The sequence below is a fragment of the Girardinichthys multiradiatus genome, chromosome 3 (assembly GCF_021462225.1).
Source record: "Girardinichthys multiradiatus isolate DD_20200921_A chromosome 3, DD_fGirMul_XY1, whole genome shotgun sequence".
NCBI classification, from domain to species: domain Eukaryota; kingdom Metazoa; phylum Chordata; class Actinopteri; order Cyprinodontiformes; family Goodeidae; genus Girardinichthys; species Girardinichthys multiradiatus.
Genome location: NC_061796.1, coordinates 9,388,055 through 9,412,098, shown reverse-complemented (window position 1 = coordinate 9,412,098; position 24,044 = coordinate 9,388,055). Strand labels below are relative to the sequence as shown.

General features: G+C 38.2%; 1 protein-coding gene across 2 annotated transcripts in view; it reads right to left on the bottom strand.

Moving 5' to 3' along the window:
• Window positions 1–24,044, bottom strand: part of cdkal1 (CDK5 regulatory subunit associated protein 1-like 1) — a 281,503-nt gene that overhangs the window by 90,511 nt on the left and 166,948 nt on the right. For both annotated transcript variants that reach the window (XM_047361870.1, XM_047361871.1), the window contains exon 10: window positions 21,306–21,451. In XM_047361870.1, coding sequence (XP_047217826.1) covers window positions 21,306–21,451 — 146 coding nt within the window. The remainder of the gene's footprint in view (window positions 1–21,305; window positions 21,452–24,044) is intronic.

Genomic DNA, 24,044 nt, shown 5'->3' with positions numbered 1-24,044 from the left:
AGGAGACAGACAGTGAAAGGAAGCAACACATGGAAGTTAAAGAGAAGGATACTGAGCAAAAGTGGCTTGAGGACTTGAGTGTTGTTAACAGTGAAAAAAGTTTTAAAAAGCTTTTAGCTTTTATCCATACATTATCTGATGGCTTTACTACAATCTGTAGCTGTGAGTGAGAAGAACGGTATCTAGAGTCAGAGTGAATATTGCAAGGACTCAGGTGTGAGAATGACAGAAATCTGGCATATTGTGTGAAAATTAAATTCACATCTCACATTATCAGATGTGACATTTTTTTCAAATTATTTTCAGCTATATAACTCTCCAGCCAACAAAACATTCAGAAACACCTCATCTTCAGTTTCATTGGTTTCTGGATTCATTGTGGTATGATTTAAAAAACTGCCATATGTTGACACTGTTTTGTTGTTAAAAATGATATCTCATAAAACACACAAGCACCTTCAAGCTTCATTTTCATAGTCAAAATAGCAACAAAAACAAAACAAAAGAAAACCAAATAAAATAAATACACTGAATTGTTGATAATTCCAATTAAAGAAACCGAGTTTGCAAAAATAGGATTTATGAAAAAGTCTCGAGGTGGAAACCACTAAGGACCGAAAAGAACACAAAAGGCCCGTTTGCCAAAAATAATCTTGATAATTCAAAAGACTTTTGGGAAAATATTATGCAGACTGACGCAACAAAAGGAGAACTTTTTAGACTATGTACAATATGTCCTATAACCTCTGAAATAAAACTAACTGCATTTCAGAGACGTTCCTACCGCCTGCCAAACATGGCAGTGGTAGAATAGTGATCTGGGGTGTCCAGGAGCTGGATTGCTCGCTGAAATAGATGGAACTTTGACCTTTATTAAAAAATGTTTTGTGTTTTGAACTTGAAAGGCACTTGGTTTATGCAGCAGGACAATGATGCAAAGCAAAAATCCAAAATCCCTACAGAATGATGCAAAAGACTCCAGTTATGATCAATTCTTGACAGCAGTTCTTACCCAAGGTGGCACAACCAGTGTTTAGATTTTATTTAGTTTAGATAAATTTCCCCCCCTAAATAAATCATTATCTGAAAATGCCTTTGTGTATATATCATCTACCTCTGATAGAAAAAAAATCTAAAACGTCCAAGTGTGACAAAACAAAAGCAAAAATTGTAGCATTATGTAAGGGGACAAACACTTATCCACACATCCATAAGTTCTGTCATTACTCCTTACACCTAACTTGGAGGGTTGTCATAATAATTCAGTTAAATGTTTCTACAACTATATTTTCCAGCAAGAAACAACCCCCCTTTTGCACTTTGATTATCTCCCTACATTTTTACTTCACTGCTTGATAGTCTTATAATGGAATATACCTTTGATAAATGTTTTTACCTTACTCATTAAACAAACCACAGAACTATTTCATCCACATTAAACAGAAAAGGCTCAATTCTGGGATAGAAAAAACATGAATCTGAGAGAGGGACAAGAAAAAAAGTCGACTTGACAGGATGGTGGGATCATTTAGAGCCTTAAGAGTACGATTTAGCAGTGGCATCTTTAGGTAATGACACTGTCTTGTCACAGCTCCATTTATGAAGAGTGAGAGCTGAGAGAGACAGAAAAAGAGGTCTGTCTGGCTATCACTCACTGACATGATGAAGGATGAAGTGGGAGACTGTCAGTAACAGCAAAGCACCTATCAGGTTATGGAGTGTATAATAAAAGCATTTCAGAATGATGAAAGCTATCTGAGCAGACGGTGGTTCTTATTGTGTTCCTAACATAAACTAAAGGTACTATTAAATGACTTTAGATATCACAGTGGCAGGTACCATGACCTAAAATCCTGATCACATTGGGCTGGAGGTGATGATCTCCTCACTGCAGCAAGATCGATGAGAAAAATTAGTACTTAAACCTGCTGATTAACATTTCAGAGACAGAAAGATCAAAATAATGTATTAAATATATAAAAGTGACATATTAAGTTGCTTCAGTTGCCCTAAAAAACAATTAAATTATCAAAAACAATCAACATATTTTTTTTTTTTATTGTGTTTATCTCGAAGAAGAGATTGAGATTGTGGACATATGTGTGTGTATGGGAAGTGTAAACATGTTGGAAATGTTGGAACTCTATTAAATGGGGGCCAAAGCTTTAAAGCTGCACCGTTAAATAATCTCGATCAGTCTCTGTAGCAGGTCATTTGTAAAGATCGAGGTGGCTGCTGTGGGATGAATGGGAAGCAGAGTAAATGATGATTCAACCGGAGTCATCAGTAAACTTTATCATTTAATGAAACGGCCTGAACACACCTGGGCAGAACAGCAGCTCAATTCCACACACACACACACACACACACACACACACACACACACACACACACACACATGCGCCAGCACAGACATACATCATTAGCCTTGGAGAAGGGTAATGAGAACACACATACACATTTCATTAGTCTGAGCTGGAAGTAATGAGAGCCGAGACACCACAAATCTATCTACACACAGACGCTCACACACTTGAAGAGGGCAGCGGTGCAAAGACTTAAAACTTGTGACTGTCTGGCCTGGCATTAAATGGACCGAACCTTTGCACTTCATTTCAATTTAATCCAACCTCCACTGGCATGCCAGATGTGATTCATCATTTCTAACCTGACCCATGCAGATATGTGGAACATCAAGACACTGGACAACTTCTGGACATAAAAGCCTTTCCTGAATCTAATCAATGGTCGACAGGACTTTAAAGTAGGCTTTGGTGTTCTTTTCATCATGCAGCTCACAGTTCACCCACATAAAGCTGGAAATACAGTTAATAACATACATCGCTAAAAGCTAAAGTAACTTCATCCGTTTTGGAAAAAGATGAGTCAAAGCTCCAAAATGGTAAAAAGTCCAGTAATTAAAAGTGACATTTTCAAAGTCCGAAAGAGCTTTTCATAAAATGGGCTGGAGGAAGTCAAAAGAATCACTAAGGTAAATGTTAGGATGGCAATTACCAATATTTAAAATGTTACATATCTTCAGGCTTTTGGTTCTAAAGAGAAACTTTAAGCACATACTGAAAAGCTTGAAATAGTTTTTTCTATCTACCAACCTAGTCGTAGGCAGACCTAGCTGTGGTGATCAGTTAATGGCACTGTAAAAATTTAAATCCTAAAATAACAATAAGCAAGCTTGACTAATGATTAAGGACGAACAAAAAAACAACAACACCTTTCTGGTTTGATGTTAAAAATACATGTAAAAATGTAGAAGTGTAAATGTGTTATCCAATACTGAGCTGAGATTGATGCTGCACAGGATTCTAATCATCCTCTATTAAGTACTCATTTAATGAATCATTAAACTGATGGGCACCAGAGCTAAAGAACATCACTTTGTGGAGTTTTCTTAAAAACATTGTAATATCTCGAGTAAAATGACCTGCGTCAGACTTTAACAGAGTAAACAGAATGAGTGAAATACTGGCAGCATAATCCTGCTTCCCAGGATTTGTTGAAGAGATGCTTTCCTTTTCCTTCAGATAACAGACAAAACATGAACATATAGTCATATTCAACTATAGATGCACATTGTTTTTAAATTACCCAAATCAGTTGCCCATTTCTTTTAAACTGAATGTAGTATTTTTATAACTGTTCATTATTGTATCTTATGATGTAAATTTGACCTCACTATACAGTTTTTAATCTTATTTTTGGTTTTTATATTTCTACCCTTGTGTGAATCAGTATGCTTTAATTTGTCTTTCACTTTGCTCCTGGTAGACCTGAAATTCCCCACTATGGGACAATTCTGTTTTTCCTATTCTACTTTTTAAATTTCCATTCTATTCTATTCTATTCTATTCTCATCTATCCTAACCAATTAGTATGTGCATTGTAATGAGGTTTGTTTGTCAAATAAAAGTACCTTTTCAAAATAACAATCCTTTAGCAGAAATTAAATATACTTTAAATAAGCCCACATTTCTGTATTAAAATGTTGTTTTTATTTGTCAGGATTAATATTCTAAACCTAAATGTCGTGTTTCCATTAGCTATGAACGTAAAATCTGAACTAACAAAAATAAGAATAACAGCAGTCTGTGTTTAATTCATATACAGTACAGACCAAAAGTTTGGACACACCTTCTCATTCAAAGAGTTGTCTTTATTTTCATGACTATGAATATTGTAGCTTCACACTGAAGGCATCAAAACTATGAATTAACACATGTGGAATTATATACTGAACAAAAAAGTGTGAAACAACTGAAAATATGTCTTATATTCTAGGTTCTTCAAAGTAGCCACCTTTTTCTTTGATTACTGCTCCGCACACTCTTGGCATTCTGTTGATGAGCTTCAAGAGGTAGTCACCTGAAATGGTTTTCACTTCACAGGTGTGCCCTGTCAGGTTTAATAAGTGGGATTTCAAGCCTTATAAATGGGGTTTGGACCATCAGTTGTGTTGTGCAGGTGGATACAGTACACAGCTGATAGTCCTACTGAATAGACTGTTAGAATTTGTATTATGGCAAGAAAAAAGCAGCTAAGTAAAGAAAAACGAGTGGCTATCATTAGTTTAAAAAAATGAAGGTCAGTCAGTCCGAACAATTGGGAAAACTATGAAAGTGTCCCCAAGTGTAGTCGCAAAAACCATCAAGCGCTACAAAGAAACTGGCTCACATGAGGACCGCCCCAGGAAAGGAAGACCAAGAGTCACCTCTGCTGCAGACGGTAAGTTTATCCGAGTCACCAGCCTCAGAAATTGCACGTTAACAGCAGCTCAGATTAGAGAACAGGTCGATGCCGCACAGAGTTCTAGCAGCAGACACATCTCTAGAACAACTGTTAAGAGGAGACAGTGTGAATCAGCCCTTCATGGTAAAATAGCTGCTAGGAAACCACTGCAGAGGACAGGCAACAAGCAGAAGAGACTTGTTTGGGCTAAAGAACACAAGGAATGGACATTAGACCAGTGGAAATCTGTGCTTTGGTCTGATGAGTCCAAGTTTGAGATCTTTGGTTCAAACCACCGTGTCTTTGTGCGGCCCAGAAGAGGTAAACGGATGGACTCTACATCCCTGGTTCCCACCGTGAAGCATGGAGGAGGAGGTGTGATGGTGTGGGGGTGCTTTGCTGGTGACACTGTTGGGGATTTATTCAAAATTGAAGGAATACTGAACCAGCATGGTTTCCACAGCATCTTGCAGCGGCATGCTATTCCATCCGGTTTGCGTTTAGTTGGACCATCATTTATTTTTCAACAGGACAATGACCCCAAACATACCTCCAGGCTGTGTAAGGGCTATTTGACCAAGAAGGAGAGTGATGGGGTGCTGCGCCAGATGACCTGGCCTCCACAGTCACCGGACCTGAACCCAATCGAGATGGTTTGGGGTGAGCTGGACCGCAGAGTGAAGGCAAAAGGGCCAACAAGTGCTAAGCATCTCTGGGAACTCCTTCAAGACTGTTGGAAAACCATTTCAGGTCTTGAAGCTCATCAACAGAATGCCAAGAGTGAATGGAGCAGTAATCAAAGCAAAAGGTGGCTACTTTGAAGAACCTAGAATATAAGACATATTTTCAGTTGTTTCACACTTTTTTGTTCAGTATATAATTCCACATGTGTTAATTCATAGTTTTGATGCCTTCAGTGTGAAGCTACAATATTCATAGTCATGAAAATAAAGAAAACTCTTTGAATGAGAAGGTGTCCAAACCTTTGGTCTGTACTGTATATACCATGTTTCACTTTGTGAATTCAGTTTCTGATATACAGGAACTTTTCAGTGATCAGCTTGTTTAAACTCCACAAAACATGTCAAAATTCAATTTGTTTTAAAAAGCTGCATTTATGCTTTAAAACAATGAAAGACAGAAATAATAGATCGTGAAAATTATGTTCATGTTTAAAGCATTGTTTTTACTCTTCCAGGGCTTAAAGCTATATCAATTTGCAATACTTATTGGAAAACTGTAACAATGCAGTATTTCCCATAGTAAATTATCCTGAAGCATGTCATCATACATACATATTGTGTGGTATTAAAAGAAGCTTAACTGTTTATATTTCACATTGTGTAGAAAATACTTGTAGTTGATTTCTTTTTTCTTCAATCTAATAAAAGCAATAGTGGTTACTCTCATTAGTTCAGACTTCAGGGAGGAACTATATACCTACTGTCTACTTATTTAGCAGTCCTCCCAGCTCTTCCTGTGATAGCTGGACAAAGATCCTCTTCTTGTGTCACTCTCTTTTACAGACACCCGAGTTACTTATAGTGGGAGCATTTTTCCAGCCTCTCTCTTTCCTGGTTAGAAAGCCAACAAAGGTTTATAGATTAACAATGATACTCTCATGTCTCTCATCCTTTCAATAATGCTCTGTGTGAAGCTATTTAGGACTCCACAGAGAGAGCAGTGCTCTAAGAGGATACAGCCTTACGCCTGATTATAGGAGCAATAACGCCAATCTCAGGCAGAAGGACAGGAGAGGAGTTTTTTTCCAGTTCCTGGAGCATCTGAATGTGTTTAGTTTAGTCCACATGCAACAGTCACCACATCAGAAAATTATTTCAATAAAGTGTTTTATCTTTCAAAATGACATTTTGGAATCCTGGGATTTTATTGTTATTTGTTCTTAAATAAAAGGTAGATGGTCCTCCAACTCTGGTCCTTCAAACAATTTTTTCAAAGTGATTAAATTGCTATAAATCTAGATATCTCATACATACTATTATTAAACTACAGGTCCTTCTCAAAATATTAGCATATTATAAAGTTAATTATTTTCTATAATGTAATGATGAAAATTTAACATTCATATATTTTAGATTCATTGCACACTAACTGAAATATTTCAGGTCTTTTATTGTCTTAAAATGGATGATTTTGGCATACAGCTCATGAAAACCCAAAATTCCTATCTCACAAAATTAGCATATTTCATCCGACCAATAAAAGAAAAGTATTTTTAATACAAAAAACGTCAACCTTCAAATAATCATGTACAGTTATGCACTCAATACTTGGTCGGGAATCCTTTTGCAGAAATGACTGCTTCAATGCGGCGTGGCATGGAGGCAATCAGCCTGTGGCACTGCTGAGGTCTTATGGAGGCCCAGGATGCTTCGATAGCGGCCTTTAGCTCATCCAGAGTGTTGGGTCTTGAGTCTCTCAACGTTCTCTTCACAATATCCCACAGATTCTCTTTGGGGGTTCAGGTCAGGAGTGTTGGCAGGCCAATTGAGCACAGTGATACCATGGTCAGTAAACCATTTACCAGTGGTTTTGGCACTGTGAGCAGGTGCCAGATAGTGCTGAAAAATGAAATCTTCATCTCCATAAAGCTTTTCAGCAGATGGAAGCATGAAGTGCTCCAAAATCTCCTGATAGCTAGCTGCATTGACCCTGCCCTTGATAAAACACAGTGGACCAACACCAGCAGCTGACACGGCACCCCAGACCATCACTGACTGTGGGTACTTGACACTGGACTTCTGGCATTTTGGCATTTCCTTCTCCCCAGTCTTCCTCCAGACTCTGGCACCTTGATTTCCGAATGACATGCAGAATTTGCTTTCATCTGAAAAAAGTACTTTGAACCACTGAGCAACAGTCCAGTGCTGCTTTTCTGTAGCCCAGGTCAGGCGCTTCTGCCGCTGTTTCTGGTTCAAAAGTGGCTTGACCTGGGGAATGCGGCACCTGTAGCCCATTTCCTGCACACGCCTGTGCACGGTGGCTCTGGATGTTTCTACTCCGTCCACTGCTTCCGCAGGTCCCCCAAGGTCTGGAATCGGCCCTTCTCCACAATCTTCCTCAGGGTCCGGTCACCTCTTCTCGTTGTGCAGCGTTTTCTGCCACACTTTTTCCTTCCCACAGACTTCCCACTGAGGTGCCTTGATACAGCACTCTGTGAACAGCCTATCCGTTCAGAAATTTATTTCTGTGTCTTACCCTCTTGCTTGAGGGTGTCAATAGTGACCTTCTGGACAGCAGTCTGGTCGGCAGTCTTACCCATGATTGGGGTTTTGAGTGATGAACCAGGCTGGGAGTTTTAAAGGCCTCAGGAATCTTTTGCAGGTGTTTAGAGTTAACTCGTTGATTCAGATGATTAGGTTCATAGCTCGTTTAGAGACCCTTTTAATGATATGCTAATTTTGTGAGATAGGAATTTTGGGTTTTCATGAGCTGTATGCCAAAATCATCCGTATTAAGACAATAAAAGACCTGAAATATTTCAGTTAGTGTGCAATGAATCTAAAATATATGAATGTTACATTTTCATCATTACATTATGGAAAATAATGAACTTTATCACAATATGCTAATATTTTGAGAAGGACCTGTATTAAAACTAGTTAAATGAGTGAAACTGTTCAAAAGCAAAAGAAAGGTTCAAAGGCAGGAGTGACCGAAAACCTAATAAAAGGGAAATATGATGGCCAACAAAGTGAAAGTCGATTCAAGCAGTGAAATATTGACCTTGAGTGAAGCCACGTTTGTGTGCACTGTGACAGTGGAAGTATATGGAAAGGTACAAAGTGCTTGTTGGCAACTATTTTATTGTGACGGGCTTTTTCACATTCTACTGCCTGACCACCTCACTTCAAGTCACATAGGCTTGTGAAAATTCATAATGAGCTACAATATTTAATTTCCCTTTGGGATTAATAAAGTATTTTTGAATTGAATTGAATTGAAATACAGGTCCAGTATGGTATCCCAATGGGTACCATTCAATATCCATGTACTAAGGGTTTGCACACTGTGTGCAAAAATAAAATATTTCATAATTTGACAGTGATTTATATTATACCTTACCTCTTTGTAAATCCTGCCTAGGGTCATGTGGCTGGAGCAGGCAGAGCTAATATGGAGACTGTTAGCCCTGGACTATTTGCTGCATCATGTGTTCTCCTTCTCTCTGTCCGGTTATTATAAATAAGGACCACTAACACCACAAGATCTTAAGAAAATTGAACTCAGTTGAAGATGTTGGTTAACTAAGTCATTAGTTATACTGATTATAACCAGATTTTTTGATAGATGGGCTTAATTTCACTAGCCACACCAAAGTCTGATTACTGTGAGACATGTGCAATCAAGAAATTAACTAAATTGAACCTGTCTGAAAACATGAAGGAGGCAAAAAGATCTCAAAAAGCAACACATCATGACACAGACCAAAGAATCTCAAGAGCAGATGAAAAACAAAGCATAGGACATGTATTAGTCTGATGTTAAGTGTTGCAAAGCCATTGTTAAGACTTTGGGGCTCCAGCAAACCACATTGAGAGTCATTATTTACAAATGGAAAAAACATGGAGAAGTGGTGAACATTCCCAGTAGGGCCCAGCCTACAAACACTACTTCAAGAGTACATCAATGAGTCATCCAAGAACTCATTAAAAGGACCCAGAACAACATCTAAAGCTCTGTAGGCCTTGCTTGCCTCAATGAAGGCCAGTGTTCATGATTCAACAATAACAACAAGACTGGGCAAATATTTGAACCCTTAGTGAGCTCCAAGGGGAAATCCACTGCTAACCAAAAAGAAGATAAAGGACCATCTGACATTTGCAAAAAAAAGTCTGTTGGGAAAATATTTTGCAGTATCAAGACTAAAGTGGAATGTTTTGGAAGGTGTGTATCCCATTACATTGGGTGTAAAATACCATTTCAGAAAGAGAACATCATACCAACAGTCAAACATGGTGGTGGTAGAACCTAGAAGACTTGCTGAAGTGTAGCTTGCTCTCTATCAGAACAATCTAACTCAAAGATCAAAACAAAATGAAAATCCTGGAGTGGCCTAGTCAATTCAGATGCTTAAGTTGGACCTTTAACAGGAATCCATCAACATGGTTGAATTAAAACAGTTCTGCAAAGAAGAGAGGGCCAAAGATTTCTTATCAGTAAAGTAAAAGACTGATTGCCAGTCATTCCACATGCTTTATGGCACTGGTTGCTGTTAGGGGTAGGACAAATACTTATGTTGAGGGAACAATTAAGTTTTTACACTTTTGAGTTTCATCAATAAAATAAAACATTTTGTATTTATTCAGCTTCTTATTAAAATGTGTTTGATGATCTGAAACATGCCATTTCGCAAAAAACAAAAAGACAAAAAAAAAACAGATCTCACTGACAGCCAATACTTTTTTCACAGCACTGGATTTGATGAATTTGATCATTTATCAGTAAATCAAGTTAGTGTTAAATTTTAGTGTTGGTACTACTGTTACAGTCAAACTTACTAGCAGGCTTCATCTCTTAATCCTGAGGCAGTCGTTGCCAAGGAACGACACATCTTAGCTGAGGTTGCCAGGAAAAAGGTCAACATGCCATCTTGTTAGAGTAGATTTACACAACTTATTGTTTAGTAAAATCTTATGCCCCAACCACAACAGAATTTTATTTGTTCTTTTTTTTAAGATGAGCAGTCTGAATACGCAAAAATGATCCTACTTTTTCAGGAATTCATTAAGTTAAGCTACTGCCTTTTAAAAATCAGTTCGATCATAAATTTAAAGTATCTTTTAGCTGTTAAATAAATTATATTCTGAAAAACTTAAATAAAATCTATCCTAACCAAATTTATAACCATAACTGGACAAATGGGTATAGCATATAAACAAACAGCTTGATCTTTGAGGTAAATTAAGTCGACCGTCTGTGTTCCTTGTATTTTCTACGAAGAAAATCACTGAAAGTAGTTTCCCATACCAAAGCACAAATACATTTGGTTGTGAAACAAGAGAAAAACAAATACCACGGCTTGGGTCTAGACAAATGCACACAATGTGAAACAGGTAGGGCCACTGTGCTAAACTAAACATACCCTCAGTCTTCCACAAACACAGATAACCTTAGGACTCTTAAGTGAAAACCACATCAAAAGATTTAACTGATAAAAATGACAATGACAGACTGCAGCAATTTGGTTAAAGACGATATTGAATTACCTCTTTTAAGATATCTGACCTGTATAAACATTTCCCAAGGAAGACAAGTTGTTAATAACCACCGGAGGTGATGACATCATGTTTGAAAAATTAAGGTTTTTATATTTAAATTAAAACAGGTCAAGAACAGACTGATGCAATAAAAAAAAAATCTATTCTCTGTTAATTTGGTAGTTTGCATATTGGATTGTTTTGCCACCTGCGGTTGGACATCAGTAGCACATACAAAGTTTGACTGATTTGAAAGTTTGTCATAGGAATCAATCAATGGAGATGCATACCCCTCTGCTCATCTATTATTTCTAAAGACAGGAATGATCGGTGGTCTAAGAGGCTTAATGAAAATGATCACCCTAATGAAGGAAAGCCTAACTCCTGTAATTATAGAGAAGCTGTTTTTATTTTCTGGCTGCATGTGTGGGGGTTATGAGAAGGAAATGAGGTTTAATCCAGAGGAAGTGTCAATAAGACAACAATGTGTTAGGAGTTGGCAGGAGCAATTATCCACATGCTGACTCTAGCTTTACAGAGAAAACCCTCACAGTTTAGTTTCAGCTTGTTGTGAAGTTAATGATTCGTTTCTGCCTGTTTCCTGTTATTAAAAAAAGGGACCAGTTCACAGTGTTAGGCTTACTGATATTTATAATCACATCTGAAGGGAGGAAGGCTACATCTTTTAAACACTTAATTTCTACACACAAACAGCATAATCAGAATGATAAATCAACAGAACCATGTTTATTATTGCATCACCTAATTGAGTTTTCTTGGTCAGATACAAGTTAAAGCACAGATACACGTTAGACACAAGTCTGGCAAAATGTTTGGGCCAAAATCTGTGATCGGAAGAAAAGCCACCAAATGTTTAGAAGGAAATATTAAAAAGTTTATTGCTGTTGTAAGAAAATTATTCATGGTGTCTGAGATGACTAAAGCAGTCTGTTTGCTGTACGTGCTTTTGCTGTGACTAAACAGTTTTAATTCAAAGACTGAGAGCCAAAACAAACACAGAAACCTGACGCTCCATTTAGTTTGGTTGCTGAATCATCGGGTGGAGGGAAAAAAAGAGGGTGATGTTGACGACTCCCGCCAGCATGCCAGGTTATCGCGGTAAACTATTTTCACTAATTTCTCTCTTGCCGCCTCTGTTGCTCCTCCTAACTTTCTCTCCTTCAAAAGTCACACCAATTTTTTTTTCTCTTCTTTGCTTTTTGTTTCTTTCCAGTGCCTTTGGGGGAATGCCGTCTCTCCCACCCACTATTCAGGTGGAACATTAACCCTCACCGATACCCTAAACCCTTAACTATGTGAGTGCGTGCTAGAAAGGTATCTTCAACAACAAACAGAGCAAAGACTGTGTCCACACTGCACACACAACACTGTGTAGTCACGCTACTGATGCATGTGTCCTGCCGTAACCCAGGGAGGTTTGATATAACCCTGTCACACCTCATGACTGATGGCAATGACTAACATAAGATATCATGCACAGACAGGACACAAACAACTGCTTTGGAGCCTTGTGCTCGTCAGAACCTACCGCTGCATTCAGGACCAACGGAGGCTCACACAAACAAACTGAGTCTCTTATCAACATATTTTACTAACACTCAAACTGTCGCTTTGGCTATTCATTCTGAGATATGACCATCAAATACATGCCACTAATACTACAAACACCACACAAATAATTATATAGTTCTAAAGACTATAGAGAGGGAAAACTACTATTCCCAGTACCAGATGAGGTCAAATTATAGTACAGATGAAAACAGATATTTTCACACTGTATAAAAAAGATAACGTTTTGTCTGTGATTAAATAAGACCACACCTTTCCTGCTTTAGCTCAGTTACGATTACCAAATTATTCCTATTTGCCAAATGCTAGAATAAAGAAAGAAAGCCTTTTATCACTTTCATGAAAATCAGTTTACATACACTAAGGTGACCATATCCATAAACAATTTGGGAAAGCCTGGATGATGATGGCGTGGCTTTATAAGCCTGTGTGTCTAATAAAGGCAGAGATGTGAATGTTTTTCAATGCAACACCTCGGACACACTGCTTCCTTGTGTGAAATCATAGCAAAACAAAAAGCATTCAGCCAAGATATCAGGAAAAGAATTGTGGACTTCTGCAGCTCTGGTTCATCCTATGGTACTATTTCCAGATGCCTGAAGAGTGCAGGTTTATTTGTTTAAACAATCATCAAATATAAAAAGCAGGGAAATGTCCAGAAATTATACTGTTTAGCAAGATGACAATTCCATATCTCAGAAATGTATATGTTTTGGTGTGATGTCTGTGCCTTAGATAGTCCTGTATACACAGGGACTAAAAGGCTACTCAGAGGGGAAAAAAAACATTTCCCCCAAAGCCAACATCAAAAAGTCAGATTGCAGTTTGCAAAAGACACACAAAGACAAAGAATTACATTTTTAAGACATATTCTGTTGTCTGATGAATGTAGAATTTAAGAGTTTTAAAGAGCCATAATGACCATCATTATATTTGGAGGAAAACAGGGGAAGCATACATGCCTAAAAAAGCCATCCAAACTGTGAAGTACAGGGGTGGCCACGTCGTGTGATACAGGTGTTTTGATGCAAGAGGGACTGGTGCACTATACAAAAAAGAGAGCATTATGAGAAACGAACATAATGTAGTAATACTGAAGCAAGATATCGATACATCAGCTAAGAAGTTAAAGTTTTTAGTCTAATCGGTCTTCCAAACAGACCGATTAGACTAAATCTAATTAGTTACAAAGAGGCTTAAGGACAAGAAAGTAAATCTTTTGGAGCAGCCATTATAAGCCTTGATCTCACTCAAAAAGCACATTTATTGGCAGAGCGGAAACAGCTGTGTGTGAGTATAGTGGCCCCAGTTGGTAGTATCAGGCTACAACAAGAAATTCATGTTAATATTTTAAAACTATTAAAACTAATGCAATGCCATTCATATAGTCATTTTCATAAGTGACCAGAATTTTCTCTGGCTGTGTACTATACAGAGTAACACGGGCACTCCCACACTTGTTGCTGCACACTGCCAATCAGTTTGATAAAAAAATCGCTCCTATGCATTTCCCTCACTTAAAAAGAAGGTTAAACCCAAGGGAAATCCCAGGCTAAAAGCCATTCAGTGCCAGCACATAAATTATTATTCACTATATTGGTGGAATGATTTTGTCCCTTTACTCTTCCTCCTCTCATCTTAGCTAACCCTAGAATTTCAAATTAATGCAGCCAGTTTCGGCTCCTCTGGACACATACACAAGAAATCCCCTGCTCGCAGGCACATAGCTATTTCATTCCAAATGTTTTATCTCCAGTCCCTGTGGTTCTAGCATATTTAATCCTGAATGAGAGTTCTGGGAAAATATGCCCAGACATTATAGCAAACTATAAACTAAGAGTGGAAAATCCTATGACCATGTTCACACAGTCTGTAAGGGCTTTTTCCACCCTAACAGGATTTTCACCAAACACCATTAGATGAATGGTTTAAATCCTTATATAATTTTATTTCAGTAAAGGACAGAGGAGAGAGTGAAAAAACTGGTGCTATATTAGCGGAAAACTACAAATTAGCCATTAATTTTAATTATTATTCAACCTATTGTTAGGATTTTTTTAAGGCAGAAAACTGTGTGATTTTAATAATGACAAAATTCTGTGACGTTACTCAAAGAAAAATAAATGTAATCTTTTCCTTCTCCAAATGTGCAGAGGGGATGGCTTTCATAGAGAATTATATACACAGGGAATATGAATAAGGTCCACAAATAAAAGATGTAGTGAAAATATACACTTTAACAATAAAGCAATTCTTACATTTCTAGGGAGTCACCCCTTAGTTCAACTCCATTACCAACAGAAATCAGCCTGAGAGTTTTGATGATCTGTGAATTCTTTCTTTTGAATTAACAGATATATTCATAAATATATGGGTATTTTCTGAAAACCAATTTGTTGCCTGCCGTTTAAAGTGGCTGATAAACTTTGGTGTATTACATGTGTGTCAGTAAGAAGGAACTGTCATGAAATCCCCACGATGATTTCCAAATGATTTCCATTTACTTAATGTTTATTAAACAAAAGCATGCAAAACCATGTTACCAGCTTGGTAACAGTTTGAAAGAAAAAAAAACAACACATGTATAAACAGTTATTTATATCACAAAAGATTTGGTTGAATGATCCAACAGAATATGTACTGTAGCTCACACTGAAGAAAAATGCTCCACTAGTTGCAATATAGATGTGATGTAAACCTGCAGACCAGCCAGGGGACCCAAGCTGACCTGGGTCCACCCCTAAAAGTGTTGAAACTAAACAGCAATGGAAAAAGTTGGCCAGGTCTTATGGATCCACTTTCAGTTTATATAAGGTAGATGGCTGCTCCCAGGAAAAAGAGACGGCAACAGAATAAACTATCAGGACAAAATATAAAAAGGTGTAAAAAATATAAGATTCTTTCATTAATAAATATTTTGTTTTATTGAAATTGCATTTATTTATGGCAAAGGTTCCTTTAATCAAGGCATTTTGCAATAAAGGTTTTCAACAAAGGTTGGAATAGCAGAAGGACACATTCATCAGCTTGAATGGCCTTCAAATTTTCCAGTTCTAACTCCAATGTGGGCAACTGTGGGAGGTGCTTGGACCACAGCATTTAGATGGAATAACCATATTACCTGCTTGGGAACAGCTTATCTTAGTAGAAACAGTATCACAGTTGGGTGTTTAACAACTTTAACAGGTTAGGGTGCAAAGGTCTTCAACTAATTCCATTTCTGTATTTTGATTCTTAAGAGCCAGACTTTCCTCTTTTGAAATAGACTGGACATTTCTACAAGCTTTCTGGTTGTCTTTTATACTCTTGCTGTCTTTTTTACTCATTTACAGTCCAAAAAATACAAGAAAGTCTGCCTAACTGAATGGAACATATAAAAAACATTGGGGGCTGTAGATGAATTATATGTTCTTAAGTATTACTGCGACTACAGACACACACAAACGGGTGTGTGTATTTGGCCTGCCCAAATTGCTGGCCACTCTCCCAGAACATGAACAGCACCCCTGATATTCTGGTATTCTAGAATTGCGCCGCTCAAGGTGGCAGCAGGTTGGAGTAGCTCTGTTACTTTTGATTCTGATTTATTCTTTTTGGGAACTATTCCTCTTGTGGTGGATACAGTTGATTTTTTTTGGATGACTGTCCACTCCAGTGTCGGATGCTGTGCAGCTTGGAGGATTTTTCTTAATACTTTCTATTTTTGGACATTTGTTATGATGTATTGCCATGGCAACGGGGTTGTTTCTTACAACCGGGAGCAGCTGGTTAATATCTCAAAAGCTCAAATAATACTTCAGCTACAACCCCAAATCCCTGATGAGTTGAAAAGGAGACGCCGTGGATGCAGAGCAGGAGCTAAGAGAAGAGAGAGAAGGAAGAAGTTCAAACCATCTCTTCCGTCGATTTTGATGGGCAATGTGAGATCATTGGGAAACAAGTTGGATGAGCTCCAAGCCCTACAAAGGACCCAGCCAGAGTACCGGGCATGCAGTATCATGTGTTTTACTGAGACATGGCTGCCAGATCATATCCCCGACTCCAGCGTCTCTCTGCCAGGCTTTTTAACCATACGAGCAGACAGAGATTTAAAGAGGAGTGGCAAATGTAAAGGAGGTGGACTGGCAGTACTTGTGAACAACAGATGGTGTAATCCAGGACATGTAACTGTGAAGTGTCATCTCTGCAGTGCAGATATTGAACTGTTGGCAGTAAGTTTTCATCCATATTATTTACCTAGAGAGTTCACCAGTGTTATTTTGGCAACAGTTTACGTTCCACCTTCCGCTGCAGCTGACACTGCATGTGATGCCATCAGCTCAGTTGTTGCTAAGCTACAGACACAAAACCCCAATGCTTTTGTGGCAATTTCTGGTGATTTTAACCATGCTTCACTCTCTGCTACACTTCCAACGTTTCAACAGTTTGTCAGCTGCTCTACCAGAGAGAACAAAACATTGGATTTGTTTTATGCAAATGTCAAGGACTCATACATCTCTACAGCAAGACCTCCTCTAGGCAAATCAGATCACAATCCTGTTTTTCTCTGCTCGAAATATAATCCCCTTGTTCAGAGGCAACCTGTAATAAAGAGGACTGTGAAAAAATGGTCACAGAAAGCTGAAGAAACTCTGCAAGGTTGCTTTGAGGCTACAGACTGGGACGCACTGTGCCAGCCACATGGAGAGGACATCAATGCCATGACTGAGTGTGTAACCGACTATATAAACTTCTGTGTGGATAACATCATCCCCACCAGAACCGTGAGATGCTTCCCCAATAACAAACCTTGGATCACCAGTGACCTGGAGGACCTGCTTAACAAGAAAAAAAGAGCCTTCAGAGAGGGAGACAGAGAATTATTGAGGATTATACAGAAGCAACTTAAAGTCAAGATAAGAGACAGCAAGGAGGTGTACAAGAAGAAGCTGGAGAGCAAGCTCCAGCAAAACAATATCAGAGATGTATGGACAGGGATGAAGAAGATCACAGGCTTCAAGCAGAAGGATGATCAGACCGATGGAGGTCTGGACAGAGCCAATGAACCAACACATTCTTCAATAGGTTCAGTTCAGAAACAAGCTTCACATCCTCCTCTCCTGCTCACAGCCAAACAGACATTCCACTTTCCTTTGACCCACAGCTGTCCAGTAACACCTCACATTTTTTATCTTCCACCTCAGCCCTAGACCCTTCTGCTTCTACATGTTTGCCTTCAACCATATCAGAAGATGGTGATACTTCCTTTGCTTTCCCCTTCCACCTGTGTGTCTCAAGAAGTCAGGTGAAGAGACAACTGGAGAGACTGAATAGGAATAAGGCTGCAGGTCCAGATCATGTCAGCCCTAGAGTCCTGAAGGCCTGTGCAGAGCAGCTCTGTGGGATTCTGCAGCACCTCTTCAACCTTAGCCTGGCCCAGAAGAAGGTTCCGGTGTTGTGGAAGACCTCCTGTCTTGTTCCGGTACCAAAGAAAACTCACCCATCAGTCCTCAATGACTATAGACCTGTTGCCCTGACATCTCACATCATGAAGGTCCTAGAGAGACTCCTGTTGGCCCACCTGAGTAAGCAAACAGTAAACCATCAGGACCCCATTCAGTTTGCCTGTCGCTGTGGAGTTGGAGTTGAAGATGCCATCATACACCTGCTTCAACAAACCCACTGTCATCTGGACAAAGCCAGTAGCACTGTGAGGATCATGTTCTTTGATTTCTCCAGTGCATTTAATACAATCAAACCTGATTTGCTTTGTCAGAAACTCCACAAGACTCAGGTGGAGGCCTCAACAATCTCCTGGATCAAAGACTACCTGACAAACAGACCACAGTTTGTGAGACTGAAGGGTTGTGAGTCTACCCAGGTAGTCAGCAGCACAGGAGCACCACAGGGGACTGTACTCTCACCATTCATTTTCACTCTGTACACCTCAGACTTCCAGTACAAGACAGACTCCTGTCATCTGCAGAAATACTCGGATGATTCTGCAGTTGTGGGGTGGATCAGAGATGGACAAGAAGCTGAGTACAGGAAGGTGGTGGACCGCTTTGTGGCATGGTGTGGAAACAATCATCTCATTTTGAACGTGACTAAAACAAAGCAGATGATTGTAGATTTTAAGAGAAACAGGAATAAGCCAAAAACTATTTCTATCATGGGAGAAGAAGTGGAGGTGGTGGAGGAGTATAAATACCTCGGTGTTCACCTGGACAACAGACTAGAGTGGAGATGCAACTGTGAAGCCATCTACAAGAAGGGACAGAGCAGACTGTACTTCTTGAGGAAGCTTAGGTCCTTTGGTGTTTGCAGCAAGATGCTGCATATCTTCTATAAGTCTGTTGTGGAGAGTGTGATCTCTTCTGCCATCATCTGCTGGGGAAGCAGCATCAGAGCCAGGGACTTAAAAAAGCTCAACAAGCTGATAAAGAAGGCTGGCTCTGTTCTGGGGACTCATCTGGAACATCTGGAGATCATTGTGGAAAGACGGATTCTTCATAAAATGAAGAACATTATGGAGAACCCTGAGCATCCTCTTCATGAGACTGTCCTACAACAACAGAGTGTCTTCAATCAGAGGCTTCTTCAGATCTGCTGTAAGACGGAGCGCTACAGGAGATCCTTCCTGCCCACAGCCATCAGCATCTACAACGGCTCTTTGAGGAAACCTTCATAATATGAGCTATAACAACATTTTATTTCCCTTTGGGATTAATAAAGTATTTTTGAATTGAATTGAATTGAATAAAACAACTGCAGCCAAATGGGTCACACTGCTATAAATATACTAAATTTTACAAAGACAACAGCAAACATTCTTGTTCGGATGCGTGTTTATGCAACAGATGCTGGAAACAAACACCAACTCAGGAAAAGAGGCAGATAATGCCTCACATGTGGTAGCTTGTGTATGTGTGTGTGTGTGTGTGTGTGTGTGTGTGTGTGTTTCTGCACATTGTCTTTTCCTGTCTTCAGTGATTATTTATTAGTGTTAAAAATGACAAACAGAAACCAGTTAAATGCCACTACACTTAGAGTTTTAACTAAACCCTTAAAGAAATACAGACAAAGAGACATCTAGCTCCAGCTGAAGATTTGCCTGAATATAAACACTACTTTTATATAAACCCACATCAGCTGTAGACCAAACTCAGAAAGATACATGAAGCAGCATATAATGGAAAATTATTTTTAATTCTACATAATTCTACTTCCAGCATAATGTTGCCTGGTAAATAAATATGCATGACTGCAGAATGTGCTTAGTTTGGCTATGTTACCATAGGAAACTCACTGAAAAAAGGAGTGAGAAGAATAAAAAGGAGAAGAGGGTAAACAGAAAGATAAATCTAAATGTAAATAAGAGTTGGCATTAAAAAAGTTCAACAGTTGAGTAAATATTAACCTTGATTTCCTTCACGTGTGGCTACCACTGTGAGTTGTTCTGCATCTAACTCTGTTAATACAGCTAGAATCTGCACAGACAGTTTTCAAAGTGAGCACAGTGTCCTGAATATAAACCACAGCTTGGCTTTACATTTTATATTTAATCTTGCTTGACTCTGACCTATTTGAGGCAGTTACATAAAATCTATTGATGGCTGCTGCTGTGCATGGATTTCAGCTGCTTAAAGAAAATTCTGCATGAAATAAACAACATTAAAAAGGCATGTTTGCAAAGATACGAGGGTTTACTGTTTACGCTGAAACCTAACAACCCTGATTCAAAGTATTAAATTGCTTCTTTGTTCAGATATTAAACGTGCTGAAAAAGGTATCTCAAGTACCTCAAGATTCTGACATTATTAATAGGAAATTACATCTTTTTACGGTCTGACTTTCTATAAACTCTTGTACAGACTATACAAAGTAGTGAATCTGTTTGCAATGTAGTGAACTTATCTACATGTTTGTTGCCCTTTAATTCCAGAAATAATGACATACAGATGCCGATAAATCTTGTGATACCGAGAGCTTTAACATGGAAATGTGACATATTTCAGAAATCTCTTTAAAAGAATACAACTAAAGCATGTTCAACATGCCACTGCGTACTCCAATGATTAATCTTTCCATAACAGATAATCTATTTTCCAAAGAGAAGATTAACTTTTCACTTTCAGGCAACAGCAAAGGTTTTTTCACATTAGTACCTTATACCTATACTAGCAATCTGTGTAAAATTGCCCCATTTTTTATTGTGTAAGGTTTTTTTTTCTAGCATGAAGTCCAGGACGTTAGGAATCAGGGCTCTACGATCCTACTGTCATCTCTAACTTTTTCAAGTCAATTCACATTTCAGACTTAAAGTGACGCTCCAATAAGTAGGTCAACGAATTAAAGGTTCATAAAAGAGAAGGTGTGGATTTTAGAAAAGATACATGAGTTTCAAACCATACATGCTTTTTAGATACATGAAATTTATTTTGCAATATAACACCATTGTTAGAATATCCAAGTTAGAACTAACCGAAAAGCACCAGATGGTTTGCTACACAAAGCCACCTGGAAATTTGTGCCTGGCAGACATATTGAAAACTTCTCAGTGAGGGACTGAAAGAACACTTCAATCACCATCCATCATTTTCTATCTTCCACAAAGCAGAAAGAAATATGTAAAATAAAACTTAGTTTAAACACAACTTGGAACTTTGCTTATCACAACATTTTTGTGTAGTTATTTTAATTTTATATCTATAAATCATTTGGAAAATCGAAAGAAAATACAATAAATGAGTAGCGAATATCAGGCCTTACCTGTCTTTGAGGAAGTCCACAACTTTTCTGAAATCATCAATGCAGTATTCTCTCTTCATGTCCATCAGGACACTGTCTGAGGCCGACTGCACGGGAACATGAAGGAAGGCATAAACACGTGGATGATTCAAAATCTTTGCCATCTCCTAATGGGGTACACAGGGAAGGAGAAGGAGGCATGGAAAGAAAGATGGAAAAGTAATTAATAAAAACAAAGATGGGCTAGAAAGTCACTAAAATACTTGTCTGAATGTTTCCTGTACAAGTCTAAGTTAAACCGTTAGTGAGCTTGAGCATCAAAGGAGCATCAAGCAAACTCAAAATTATGCATAATCCTTGTAGATTTAGATTTAAAGTAATATTCTAACTTCACCAACATGTTCTCTCAGAATGGAAAAGAGATCTAATTTTGATCTAATTATGGTACCAGGATGTGCCATAAATATCTGCAGAAAAAAAAAAACTATTTCAGCGTTTGTTTTACATTTTATGTAAAAAGACATGTATTATTATTTCTACCCATTGCAAACTGGGAGAGTCTAATGAAATTCAATGTTCTACAATGTTCCAAATAGTCCCTGCTGTTCCAAAGCAACCCTACTAACCTAATTAAATGGAAACAGCCATTTCCATGAACCCGAGAGGTGAGAAAAGCAGCTCTCTGCACGTGGTTTGTGGTAACTCACGGCTAAAACCGAAGAGCTCAGGACATTCTAGCAGCACGTTTTAGCTACCCACAACTCAGGGAATGGCTACAAGGCCATGTCCAAATGTTTTCAAATTCCAGCAGTACTATTAAAAAATACAAGATGTTTCACACAGTGAAGAATCTCAGAGAATGTGATTGGAAGTCAAAAATGACACCTGCACCGACAAGGCTGATGGTGTGAGAGGCAAAAAAGAATTCAAGGATCACCAAGATTGTTCTAAAGAATGATGGACCATGCCAGTGGAAACATCTCAGGCAGACAGTCCAATAGGCTGCATCCTGCTGGATTCCGTGGATGCAGACCAAAGAGAAAGCCACTTCTCCAAATATGGAAAACACCTAAGCCTGCTAAACCATTAATAACATCTCATCAGGGCAAATAAGACTTCTGGTCTTCTGTTTTGTGAAAAAAGATCAACCTGTTTGGCTACAATGAAGTAGCTTTCATTTGGTGGCAAAATGGAGAAGCATTCAACCTGAAGTAGACCACCCCTATAGTCGAACTTGGTGGTGGTAACATAATGGTTTGGGGATGTTTTCCAGCCAATGAGACAGGCAATCTAAGACTACATCAAGACCAACAATATCAAACAGTCTGCAGAGAAACTTGATCTTGGGCAACACTGGATGTTTCACACCAACAGTGAACACAAACACATTGCTAAAATTGTTAAAATGGTTAGCTATTGAAAATATTAACGCCCATTCCACAGCTACATCATACACTGGCCCAACAACTTCTTGGTTGGAAAAAAATCACTTCAAATCAAAATCTGCCAGGGATAGAAATAATTTTGGACTTAATTGTATACAATGTATTTAAAACACCTAATATAAAAGCAGTACTGGAGGCCTTTGTTTATGAGGGACCAAAAATGACAAAATGAAAAATAAATATGTAAATAAATAAATACACATATAAATAAATAAATACACATATACATGTATAAAAAAATAAATACATAAATAAATATAAGAATAAACACACATATAAATATATAAATGAATAAATATACAAATAAAAATACATAAATACACATATAAATGTATTTATTTATCTATTTATTCATTTATTTTCGCCTTTTTGTGCATTTATACATTTATGTATTTATTCGTTCATTTATTTATAAATTTTCTCATTTATACATTTATTTATTCATACATTCATGTGTTTATACTTTTATTTATTTACTCCTACATTTATTTCTGTATTTCTACATTTCTACATTTATTTATTTCTGCTTTTCTGTCTCCGTATGTTAATGAGGTGGGTGGTTCTAACATTTGTCTTCAGCACCATTGGTTAGAATTGTGTGTATGATCCCGATCATGCTGCTACTGCCTAGACTCCGGTACCGAAGTTCTTTTGGTAGGCACGATGGAGGGTTCTCTTACAGCCATTGCCAATGATTTAAGGTCATTGGCAAATGATATTGACCAAAATGACTACCTCCATTTTTGTTTTGCACGGGTCATGGAGGATTTCAATCAGCTCAAAGCTGAGATGGATGTGGAGGTTGACTCCACTATATTGGACAGTCTGGAGGAAGTTGGTCGCCAACTTACTTCGGTAAAGTTAGAAAGATATTCACAGATTCGGCTTTTCCGGATCAATAACTCATCAGCGGAACATTGCCTCTAGAAAACCAACACTTCTCTACAACCACAGCAAGGCAGACAGTGAGCTACAATCGTATTTTCCTCAAAACGAGCATAACACCGCGCTGGGAGACTCGCATTGGCCTCTATGCAGAGCTCGCTGCTCCTCAAATGCGCAGGGACAGTCTGCAAATTGCAACACCAGAAAAATATGATGGAGAAATATTCAATAAAGTTGCCAAGGAGAGGTGTATTGTCATTAAAATCATTGTATGTGTATGTGATCTCACGTTTTTCATACCACATTTCTTGGATTGGAAATTAATACTTTAAAAAAATTGGAATTTCCCAAAGACTATAGCCTAAATAGCCAAATATTCAGTAAAATATGCATAAAATGGTCGATAACTTCACTATAGCATGTTGTAGTG